Below are 12,424 nucleotides of genomic sequence, written 5' to 3' on the forward strand. Positions count from 1 at the left end.
ATCGTCGACGCACGGTGTCCGCACTAATTTGTCGCTGGTGTGTCCCCATGGTCTGTCGAGCAGTTTCCACAACAGTAACAAAGCAATCTTGAAGATGCTGTCGCACAATCTGACGATTCTGACGTCGGGTGGTAACCCTTGGTCTTCCACTACGTCGTCGGTCGTCTGTGGTGTTGGTGGTCTGGTACCGTTGCTGGAGCCTGTATATGGTTCTTAGGTGGACTTGAAATGCATTGGCTACTTTCCGGGCGGTTTGTCCAGCTTGTAATCGTCCAAGGGCTTGGTGTCGCTGATTTCGTGTCAATCTTGGCATGTGGTAGCAATTCAATATCGAATAAATGTTATCCGATATGGGTGGATTTTTATAGGGTAAGAAATGGGGGAACGCATGTGCATTTCAATTTGCACGGAACTCACGTGCATCGGGTTACCATGGCCGTTGCCGTGATGCGTTTAGGCGATCGGTTTTATTGTCATCAACTTTGTTTTTTTATCATCAAATTTTCCAGACAAGGTAATATTAAATTTTAGAAACTTTGACAAAAGTTACCCAGATATTTAAATGACAACTTTTCATGCTATGTTACTTGGGGTGACGTTTCTTTTGCTGTTCAGTATATATGTACATATTTAAAAAAAAAATGTTCTCAGCCCAGAAAGCGAAAACTTCCCAAATTTGTTAGTGTGCTGTGTAAACATGTTGCCGCTAAAACATACTTTTTAGTCCAGTCTTCTTCCTTGTACTATTGGTTGAATGTAGATAATTATGTTCATACCGCCGTTGGTGGGTTTTCCAGTATGGATTTATATAAGTTTAAATGGACAATCCCGTGATACGTCAAGTGTTGGCGAATGAGTACTTCCTTTTCCGACACGATGTGCTTACAATATCTAGCATATCACCACAGACACTCGTGAGAAACGAGTCAAATGTAACTCTGTATCACTGTCGCGTCTCTCAAACTATTTGTCAACCCCGGATTTCAAACAATTAACAGTTTTTTTTCTAAATGTGTAATTCCTATGACCAATGGTTCTAGTCTCTGATAGATGTCTCTACATTTGCAAGACTATGTAGTGAGGACGATGATATAATCCTGTCTGTACTACTTGGCGGTATGCCTGAGTGTGTTAGCTCCATATCTCTAAGTCTATGGGGTGACCTTATAGTTATCGTGTCAAGATACTGTAGGACATGGCTGTATCTGTTACAAAACAGTTATAAGAATGCTTGATTGTCATGCATTTTGTAGTCATCATTTCTCATAATATTGTTAAATTGTACTACTGTACAGCTCTGTAATTATACATAATATCATATATGCCATGTATCTTCAATATCTGGAGGAAATAAAGAATATCTGTCTATCTCCGTGTTCTAGTGGTAGAGCGTCAGCCCGAAGGAGCGGACAGTCGGGGGTTTGATCACCGGTTACCAAAAGACGTTAAAAGATGATACTTCTTGTTAACCTACTTGGCGCTCGGTATTAAGGGGCTAAAACAAGGACTGGTCCGTATACTGTGTCGGAGTGGGGTTTTCATGTTAAACTGCGGCGTGGTATCTCAGTGGGCTGGCACCATAAAATCGGCATAAGTCCGGACTAGTACAAACAGCCACGCACGCACGCACGCACGCACGCACGTACGCACGCACGCACGCACGCACGTACGCACGCACGTATTGTTCAAGTGCAATAATCATGTACTCAACTTTAAACCCCATTTCACATCACCTCCCCTGAATTGAGTGGCCCCTTTTTTCGGTTAGTTCCAGTGGAATCGTAATAAATATTAATCAGTGCATTTATTTTCGCTAAATTCCATTCACCAAGTGAATTCTCACGGCATTACATTATAATTAGCCTGGTCAATGGATCAGTGTGAACTCGGTGTTCATTCTCAGCTCCCCGAGGAGTATACAACCGCAGCTGCCCGTGAGGCGCTAGAAGGTTAACATCTCACCCTAACGGGTACCCATTCACTGCTGGGTAAATAGAGACAAATTACGAGCGTCACTTGCCTTAGGAGACACCGCATGCGCTGAATGATACTGATTCTCCAAAATGAAGAACAGCAGTAAGGCCACTCAAAACATTTTCTTTTCTTTGAACTCATCCTGGCACCAGCAGGTTTTAAAGCATTGAAGGGAGCGTTTCGGTATCATTGGGAAATAAGATTGAAGTGTTTGGGAAATCTACTTAAATATTTAATAAAAACTGGACCTATCCGCTCATATAAAATTTTGAAAATGGTGACAATAAACAAAAGTTGATCATTTGTCCTAACGGAGTGAAGAAAACTATAAGGCCAAATCTATTTTATTATATACACTAAAGTATCCGGGAATACACAATTAGGAATTGGCTGATAGATATTTTTCTGGGTGTATATTTGTAGTTGCTGACATATCGCCGATGCGGCGTTAATTACATTTAATTTCATTGACCTCAGTCACTTATGTGTAGTAACATTTTATATTCTAGGACCTTTACAGTTACCACCAAAAAGGAAAGTTTGAAAAGAAGTTGGCGGCGTTGTCGACCAAGATGAAATGTTACATCTGTTGACCCTTACAGTACTATAGCATGAGATCACTTGGTGAGATGTGGACTGCTCCCCAGCACACTTGTATAACACTGCATAACAATTTCCCATTGTGTAATACTCGTCTGCACAGTGCATCAAGTATACTGGTATTGAAAACAGGAAGAACATACTTGACTACAGAATCCCCTCATCGTTGGGATTTTACAGATCTTAATGACAATGAAAGTTAACTATAGTTAGTGACATATGGACTTCCTTGACCAACAATATTCAGTGAGAGTATTCTATCAATTGTGAACGTACATCCGATAGCAATGGACGTAAAATGTGTGTTAGCATATGTGATCATGACGACCCTGCTGGTTACCAACGGGCATAGGCTTAGGCCAGTGTACAAGAAATTGTCCCATCTTGAAGACACAATCTATGCACATCGGGAGCACTGGAAAAACGAAATGGTCATTTTTCAGAACATGATGGAAAGGAAACTCTTGAATAGGGTTGTACGTCAAACCCTACCTAAACTCATCGAAAAGAAATTGCTGGACATTTTGAAATCCGGTGTGCTTGACATTGCCGTCGACAACTACAACTACCAACGGATAGACCGAATGTTCCACCAGCATCAAATAATCAAGGTCCACATGGCATGGACATACCGTCAGTTGGTCGGTGCTATAGCGCTAGTGCGAAAGTCCAATCGAGAATCAAAACAGCTGACTCAGCAGATCAAGTCTCTCCAGACCAGTGTCAGTGGATTCAAAAGTATCATCAAAGAAGTCCTTGAAGATAATGCTCGCTTGAAACAAGCCTTGAGTGGGATCGAGAACAAAGTGATGGGACTGGCAGCTTGTTTTCCCTCTGATGCGCCATGTGGTCTGGCCAAGGACAGGAGCACCCGTGTAGTCTCCATCCACACCTGGGAGCCTGCCCTCACTACTGAATCCTCCAGTGGACTCACAGCAGAGGATGTTGGGCAAGAAGCGGTGGCTTCCACGATTACATCAGGTAGATGCTACCCGCTGAACCCGACCCCCACCCCACTCCCCAAGACATAAACATGATAAACCTGTTCCTTGCATCAAGCTTTTAATGTGACGTTGATCATACAAGCTGCTTTAAGGCGACTGTATAGTAACTTGATTGATGAAATTTTTGCTTTATGTTTGTCAATTCTTGTGTGACGCTGATCGCACAATCCTCTGTTTTGACAGTTTATTCTGATCATGGGCATAGTAAAAAGCTAAAATGTTTGTTTTACATGTTTCACTCCTACAGATGTGATGCCGACCAAAGAAACACCTGCTTTGACGACTGGGGCTGGGAAGTTGGACATAGAAGGCGAAATCTTCTCTACGGGTTCCGGAGAACATAAAGGTATTGTACCTCATATACTGACGTGAAAAAGTAACTGTCCTTCATATAGAATTAATATAAACCACATTTATTCTTGAAATTATAAAATGCATAATTTAATACATATTCATGAAGACATCTCCTCGATTTTAAGGTCGTGATTCACGATTTGCACGTGTATGTTAATGCATGGCGTTTTTGGATGTTTGAGTGTGTGTTGGGAGCAAAATACTCAGACTCGTGGGCGTTGAATGTGAACAGCACACAATGGGTGTTAAGCTATCAAGTGCTCATGAAAACAGGTTTGTTTAACCATAAATAACGATTACGCAATGCCACGGCATGCTGTAAATCAGCGTCTACCTGCCGGGGGTATACTAAAAACGGGAATTGTGACAAAATGAAGTTTCCAGACATTCTAATGTTCATTGAAACCTAATGTCATATCTTTGGAGACGTTATCTACAGCAAGGCATCACTCATGACCCGAAACGGGCCGGTCGTCCACGTGCGATGTGACGTCAACAAAACAGCCATATTCGGTTGGTGCATCTGCCGAATCTACATCAAACCGCCACATTAACAGCTCGTACAATTGCTGGGTTGAGTGCAATTAGTGACAGAACCCTACGCAACCGGTTCAGAGATTACAACACCCGGCCCCGACGTCCAGAGATACGTCAAATTTTGCTTCAACGTCACTGTCAGGGACGCCTGATGTTTGGTGTCGCCATCATCTGAGCTTCAGCAGACAAAACTAGGACAGTATAGTGCTCACAGATGTGTTCAGCTTTCATCTGGCGTGCAAGGGTATGTAGGCTTCCAGGAGAACGTCTTGGGGGTTAAAGTGTAACTGTATGGGGTGGCATCACAATTCATGTGAGAACACAACACATCAATGTTAATAGCAATTTCAGTGCGTACGCTAGCGGAACGACTTTGTTCTACAATTTGTGCAAATGCTGTGACGTAAGGTCACGTTACAACAGGATAATGCCCACTCACATATTGTAACAGACTTCCTGGGGTAGCATGATATTACTGTGCTGCTATGACCGGCTGATTTTCCAGACCAGTCCCCAGGGAACATATCTGGGACGAGTAGATGGACGCCTACGACAGGATCAGAACCAGCCGGTAACGCTTTCTCAGTAGGGCCAATGTTTGGTTGACATTTAAGGCTGTTTTCAATGCCCTGTATCAACGCAAATGGAGGTCACACCCGATATTCACATTGTTAGCTCAGTTGTTACACCACCCCTCGTGTGGGGCGTGTCTCTCTGTCTCTTGTTGCCAGTGTGGGATTTGTCAATGACCTGTCTAAGACCTGCATCACTTCGGACTTTCCTCCCCCATCAAGCTGACACGCCGTGATATAACGGGAATGCTGTTCAAAAGGTGTTAAACCCTATTTCAGATCCAGTAGTGCTCCCGTTGGCACAGACAACCGACGTCAGGGACAGCTTCAATAAATATCTTGTAGAAGAAGAACTTTTAACACTGATCCCAAGGGAGGAGTCTGGTAGGTTATTGATTTTATATGAATCTGTATTCAAACCATAAAGACGTTATTAAAAGCATTTTAGTGTACCTGTCAGTGTAGTAGTAATAGTGTTTGCTCTTCGCAATGGAGTTCAGTAACAAGAGAGCATGTCATTTATTGTGTAGGTCAATACGAATGTTGAAATCCAAAATGACGAATAGTAGCGTTATCTGTTAAAACATTTGACCAGTATGGGTTCAAGATGTTTTACAGGATATTAAATAATCCGCAGCAAGGTCAGTTATATTGAACCTCGACTTCCTGAAGACATAATAATGTCGAGTTACCCGTAGTGCTTGACAAACAGAGTTGCAATATTGGACGTTATTGCTAACAGGTCTCTATCAGGACCATGAAGTACAGCGATGCAAACGATATAACTAGACAATTGGTGTATAATATATAAATATGAATAAATATTATTAAAAAGATATTATTAAATTATTTAGTTCAAAAATAAGATTTATTGCAGTTTCAGAAAGAACATCTCCACCAAAAACGACGTCAGAGACAACAAAGTTACCTTCAACACTGGACAGAGAAACGACAACGTTGATGCGAGGCGAAATGTCAAGTGGGTTTGTGTTTGGAATTGTATTGTTCTAACCAAATCAAATTGTGTGTGAATTGTAATATTCCTGTATCGAATTACCAGTTGAACCCCCAGTCACCAGCTTTAGCCTATCTGAGAACTTATAACGTTATCTTGTCATATACGGCGGGCGTTTCTAGATTGTTGACATTGCAACTTGCGACAATTCTTTCTATTTTGTTCAGCGCATCAAACGTGCGACTCTTGTCCGACTTCTGGAGACCATGCTCTCCTTGTAACATGGTACAAAACCTATTTAAATTTAAATCAAACTTGTTATTGTACAGAAAACCCTTAATCATATATACATATATCGTAAGGATGACGACCACGTACAATCTCAATGCTCGTGGTGGACAAATAAGCAAATGTCGTACAGCATAGGTTAAACTATTTTGAAAATAGTTCCAAACTAATATTGATAATGATATTTGAAAATCATTAACATTTAGGATTCATGAAATATGTAATTTACAGAACTAACATCGCACCCATCGACGCCATTGACGACTGTCACCGCAAGTGCAACAACTACCCACACTGATCACGTCGAAGCATCGACGTCTAAAACTCAACATGGTATGTACATTTCCATAGCCTAGTATGTTTTTGGTTCGTCATCTGTGTGGAATTGGTGCCAAAGGCCTAGAATGGCTCTGATTTCGATTCCCAGAGTCTCTCTGATAATGTTTCATGATTTTGCAGCACCATACCTGTTCATGTGAGTTTTACAAACGTGGGAAAGGTCTAAGAACTTCGTGATGAAAGTGAATCAGTGTAGTACCAGACTCACTCACTCACCCCAGCTAGACATAACATGTAAAGCCAAATCCTATTCCTCCACACGATGTGTTGGTTGGATCATATATGATATAGATTCTGCTATTCCGAGAGAAGTGATGAGGGAAGTCACAATGACTGTTCCGGATATGTATGTGGATATTCTATAATAGCACCAAGGGATACCCAACTAATGTGTGCTTGGGATTAAGAGCGTGATGTATGCGATGTTACAGTGATGATTAGTTGAAGGATGTTTAATTTGTTGAGAGGATGCCGTTTTATTAATTTATTTTTCAAATATCTGAAGCCATCGTTTTGATATATGAGTGTCAATGATGAAGGTGTTTTAACGCTATTACATCAATTAAATGACGGCTTTTGAACTCAAGTATATATATGTTTTAAAACTCAACGCACGGCGCGGAGGGGGAGTCTGTAATTTATTTTTAATTTGTTATAGAAGATACTTGAAAAATATATTTTCCCTCTCGTTTAAAAAATAAATAAATTATTAACTGGATGACCTGAAAAGCAATGTGTGATGGGTTCTAAAATATTTTTTTCCGAGTTAGAAACTATGCAAGCATGATAAAATATGTTCTGTCTCCATAAAAAAAAATTGGTTAAACCACGAGTTGCTTTATTTTCATTTCTTTATTCTCTATAAACATCTGGTACTTGAGTGAGTGAGTGAGTGAGTTTCATTTCACGCCGCTTTGAACAGTATTCTAGTTATGTCACGTTGAGTCAGCTTAATGGGGGAGGAAAGTCCGAAGTATTCCATGTGTCAGACGTTTACCACTTTGGTGAAACCCACGAAACAAAATTGGGGCGAACAGGGATTCGAACCCACGATGATAAGAGCATATGTGTATGACAACTGCACTATCAATAAAGAACATGATCGCAATGGAGTCATACATAGCTGACGAATCATATAGAGGGCAGGGTTATTAGATGAACACCTACAACCAAGTGACCCATCACTGTACAACAACTTAGTGTTATGTCATTAGAGGGGCACGGGTGGCCCAGTCATCTAAGGCGCCACGATTCGCTGTGCAGAGTTGCGTCCCTTGGGCACGCCAGGAACCTATGGTTGTGGGTTCGAATCCTGGTTCGCCCCAAATATGTTTCTAGGTTTGTTAGCACCATACCCGTGCTCGTGGGTTTCACCGAAGTGGTAAACGCCTAAGACCTGCATCACATCAGGCTTTTCCTCCCACATTAAGCTGACACGCCGTGATATAACTGGAATACTTTTAAAAGCGGCGTTAAACCCAACTCACTCACTCACCCATGTCATTAGTAACATCATGTGACGTTTAAAGCTCTGCAAATGAAATCAAATTTGAAGGTTATCATTCGAAATATTGTATTACAAGAACTACAATTGACGGTATTTTTGATGTTCAAGTGTTTCCGTACAATACATATTTTACAATAGAAAGATCTATCGAATTATTTCATTGCAATATAATTATAACAAATATCATGTTTACCAGGGTCTGTCGTGACGCGGGTAGTGACGGCTGCTGCGGTTGACCGAGCGACACCGACGGCTAAACAGCAAAGTACGTTTTGTCATTACAGTTAACATTATTTGTTAAAGTCGCAGACATGTGCCACCCATCTAAAGGTCAACAGATGGGGATCAATACAACATACGCATGATTCTGCGGCTAAGAAGAGCAAGAGAAATATGTTTAACAGTACATAGGGTGTATAATTTCTTTACGACGCCTGCCTGAAAAAGATCAGCCTCAATAGAAGAGATTCCTGGTAAGACGGAGCAACGGATGCTTCTCGCAGGAGTCGACTAAAATGGATCGAATGGTCAGGCTCTATGACTATGCTAATTGCGTATCATAGTGAGTGAGTGAATGAGTGAGTGAGTGAGTTGGGTTTATCGCCGCTTTTTAACAGTATTCCAGTTATATCACTGCGTGTCAGCTTAATGTTGGAGGAAAGCCCGAAGTGATGCAGGTCCCAGACGTTTACCACTTCGGTGAAACCCACGAACACGGGTATGGTGCTGACAAACCTAGAAACATGATCGGCGCGAACCGGGATTCGAGCCAACAATCATAGGTTTCAGGCGTGCCCAAGGGACGCAACTCTGCACAGCGAATCGTGGCGCCTTAGATGACTGGGCCCCCCCGTGCCCCCTCGCATCACCGTACCCCGACGGCGTTGCTCATAGTACCAATCACGTGAATGTCTGGCCCAGATTCAACTACTTGCAGGCCGCCGACATACAGCAGACATGTAGACTTTAAAGGCAACAGGCAACACCTCGGCAATTGCTGTTTTGATCAAGTGACATAGACTAAAGATTTCACATGCTTGTCCAAATATAATATATATGTGTGAATAGATGTGTACTACCACAGAGAGATTATGTTTTTCTGAGCGACGCACTGCTCTTGCTCAAAAGTTGTTTACAACATTTCTCGTCTTTAAAAGTTGTACAGTGGACATGTGGAGGACATTTCCAAATTTGATGCATCCTCGACAAAAACGATGTCCAATACAATTCCCAATTTTGACTTTTACCATATGTTCCCGTGTTATTCTAGTGAATAATTATCTTTCTCTTGCATGTGTGTGTGACGGGTGCTAACGGCGGGACAGGGTACGCTTACCGTATATCGCGAAAACCGTATATCATCAGTATTTGGTAGTAATTCATAAACACATGCTTACGATATAGTCGCAATCGTACAATGGACGCTGTTTTCAGGTGACATTTCTTATGGTAATAGAAATGTTTTTGTCGCTTGATATTCAATAAAGGCGTGCTTGATTTGATACTGTAAATCTTACAGCCTCTACACCAAGGCCGGGGGACTGGGACATACAGAGTTTGATCGGGACATGACAAAAACGGTAAGATCTTCCTCTAACGACTGAAAGACACGCATGCTACAATACATCAAAGCTAATTTCATATAATGTTTATATTATTGCCTTGGGGCGGTGGGGTAGCCCAGTGGCTACGGCGGTCACTCCTCACGTCGAATACCCGGGTTCGCTTCCCCACATGGATACCGTGAGTGAAGCCCCTTACTGATGTTCCCCAATACCTATATTGTCTGAACATTGCACCTTTGACCTGGCTAAAACATACATGTAAGCCACGGAAGGGTGTCCAAAAAGGGAGTGAGGGGAGTCAGGTATATTCTTAGAATTCAGGGATATTCTTGGAATTACATGACTACAAGGGAGATATCCTGATGGTCACTGCATTGATAACATGGGGATTGCAGACGAGGCATTACTGGTCTGGAGGTATAACCTTATTAGGACATTAGGACCATGGTCAGGAATGCCAAATATGTTAATAAGATATTAACAGTAAACTACGGTTATAACGAACTCAAATGGACCACTAATTTTAGTTCAGCATAACCGTAGTTCGTTATAAGCGTATATAGAACATCTGTGCAGCAAATGGCAGGGACCAAAAATTAAGTTCGCAATATCCGTCAGTTTGTTATAAACGTAATTTACTGTAGATGTGATTGTGAACCAGCAGAACTTGGCACTCGGGCTGAGATTCAGAGCTACACTTTGTAACTGTATCTCAATAAAACCGTTGTGGACCCACAGACAGACTTGTGTAGAAAAGTCTGAAGTCTGAAGAGTCAAGAAGTATCCCCTAGAACACAACCTTCCACGGCGGATACTAGTTATGTTATAAATTTTCTTATTTGTTGGTCAAGTTCAGAATTGTAGACCTTCTTTTGTCCGGCAGTTCATTTCTTTCTAATCTTTGTTAATCGCTTATACCACAACACTTGAATGATGTCAGAACGGTTTTGTGTTGTTTCATATGTCAATACAGGCTAAATGTGCATTCAGTATTATATACTATACAGTTGTCTTTCCATGTACTTCAGATATTGGAAGTTCGATCAACACTTGCTCAACTGATGTACGAGAGACGACATGGACTTTCATGCGAATACATTCAAAACAAATGCCTAGTTAGGATGATTGTGATCAAATGCGGTGACCTTCACCTTAAAGCTCCTTGTTGAGGATGCTGGGTATTCTTTAGCCCAAGTTAGTTGGGAAGGGGGGGGGGATTCTCTCTCTCTGTCTGTCTGTCTCTCTCTGCCCGTCTCTCTCTGTCTCTCTCTGTGTCTGTCTATCTCTGAGTCTCTCTCTGTGTCTGTCTCCTCTCTGAGTCGCTCTCTGTGTCTGTCTCCTCTGTGTCTCTCTGTGTGTCTCTCTCTGTGCCTATCTCTCTGTCTGTCTCTCTGTGTGTCTGTCGCTCTGTCTCTCTGTGTGTGTCTCTCTGTGTCTCTGTCTGTCTCTGTCTCTCTCTGCGTCTGTCTCTCTCTGTGTCTGTCTCTCTGTCTCTCTCTCTCTGTGCCTTCCTTGTTTTGTGTTGGGTGGGGTTCGAGGTGAAGTTGTTTGATGATATGTTTGTATTCGTCTTTGTATCGATATATTTGGTAATAAACTTTCTTGCAAATTACTTCACAGTTGAATGCAAAGTTTTTGTGGGGAGAAAGTAAGCGAATCCTGTCAGAGATATATCTACCACCTCATGATCACGACGGCATGTTACAGAGTCAGGCAAAGCAGCGGTCGCAAAGCACGTACCCATCTCATCCAAGTAGTGTGGCACGGTATATCCATGAAGGATCTCAAGATCGTGACGAAATCTACTTAAGACTCACGATGTTACATGTGTTGCGAAAGGTGGTTGATTGAGTTTGATTTTACGCCTCTTTTAGCAATATTCCAGCAATATCACGGCGGGGGACTCCAGAAATGGGCTTCACACATTGTTACCATGTCGGGAATCGAACCCGGGTCTTAGGCGTGACGAGCTAACGCTTTAACCACTAGGCTACCCGACCGCCCCCGTAAGTTAGGTGCAGCCCCACATGAATATATCACAGGCCTTTACAACAGCTGGTAAGACAGACGAAGGTTAAGCTGTGTATTCGAACCATTATCGGATCCGAGAAAAACAAAGGGATGCAATTCGATTTCGACGCCGTTTTAGACGGAATAATAGCAGCACCATATTACTACAAAACTAAAACATTGTACAGAAAACTGACAAAAGACCCACTTGAATCAATTAAATACAAGAATTTGGGAGGATGACAACTTAAACACAAAAACAATTACCTTTAAGCCAATCAAATGCCACGGAATCACTTGAAATTAATATTTATGTTTTTAAATTGCTGAATTAACATATGGTTTACATGTGTGTTCGTTATTGTCGAGGTGTCGTTCCAAGCACTTTAGGTTGCATGTCTGTTCGTAATTGTCGAGTTGTCGTACAAAGCACCTTGGATAACATGTGTGGTATGTTTAGTCGAGGGGGTCGTACCAAGCTCTTTGGGTTAACATGTGCCTTCGTTATAGTCGAGGAGTACCAAGCTCTTTGGGTAACATGTGCCTTCGTTATAGTCGAGGAGTACCAAGCTCTTTGGGTTAATATGTGCCTTCGTTATAGTCGAGGAGTACCAAGCTCTTTGGGTAACATGTGCCTTCGTTATAGTCGAGGAGTACCAAGCTCTTTGGGTTAACATGTGCCTTCGTTATAGTCGAGGAGTACCAAGCTCTTTGGGTTA

The 12,424-nt window shown here is 41.9% G+C and overlaps 1 protein-coding gene across 1 annotated transcript; it reads left to right on the forward strand.

Moving 5' to 3' along the window:
* Window positions 1–2,750: 2,750 nt before the first annotated feature.
* LOC124126660 lies at window positions 2,751–10,929 on the forward strand. The gene is made up of 8 exons (XM_046490163.2): window positions 2,751–3,555; window positions 3,826–3,924; window positions 5,321–5,425; window positions 5,919–6,020; window positions 6,516–6,617; window positions 8,327–8,395; window positions 9,650–9,710; window positions 10,724–10,929. The coding sequence occupies exons 1-7, from the start codon at window positions 2,862–2,864 to the stop codon at window positions 9,700–9,702; spliced, it is 1,224 nt and encodes a 407-aa protein (XP_046346119.1). The 5' UTR covers window positions 2,751–2,861; the 3' UTR covers window positions 9,703–9,710; window positions 10,724–10,929.
* Window positions 10,930–12,424: the final 1,495 nt, after the last annotated feature.

The sequence above is a fragment of the Haliotis rufescens genome, unplaced genomic scaffold (assembly GCF_023055435.1).
Source record: "Haliotis rufescens isolate VD_foot unplaced genomic scaffold, xgHalRufe1.0.p SCAF_5, whole genome shotgun sequence".
Lineage (NCBI taxonomy): Eukaryota > Metazoa > Mollusca > Gastropoda > Lepetellida > Haliotidae > Haliotis > Haliotis rufescens.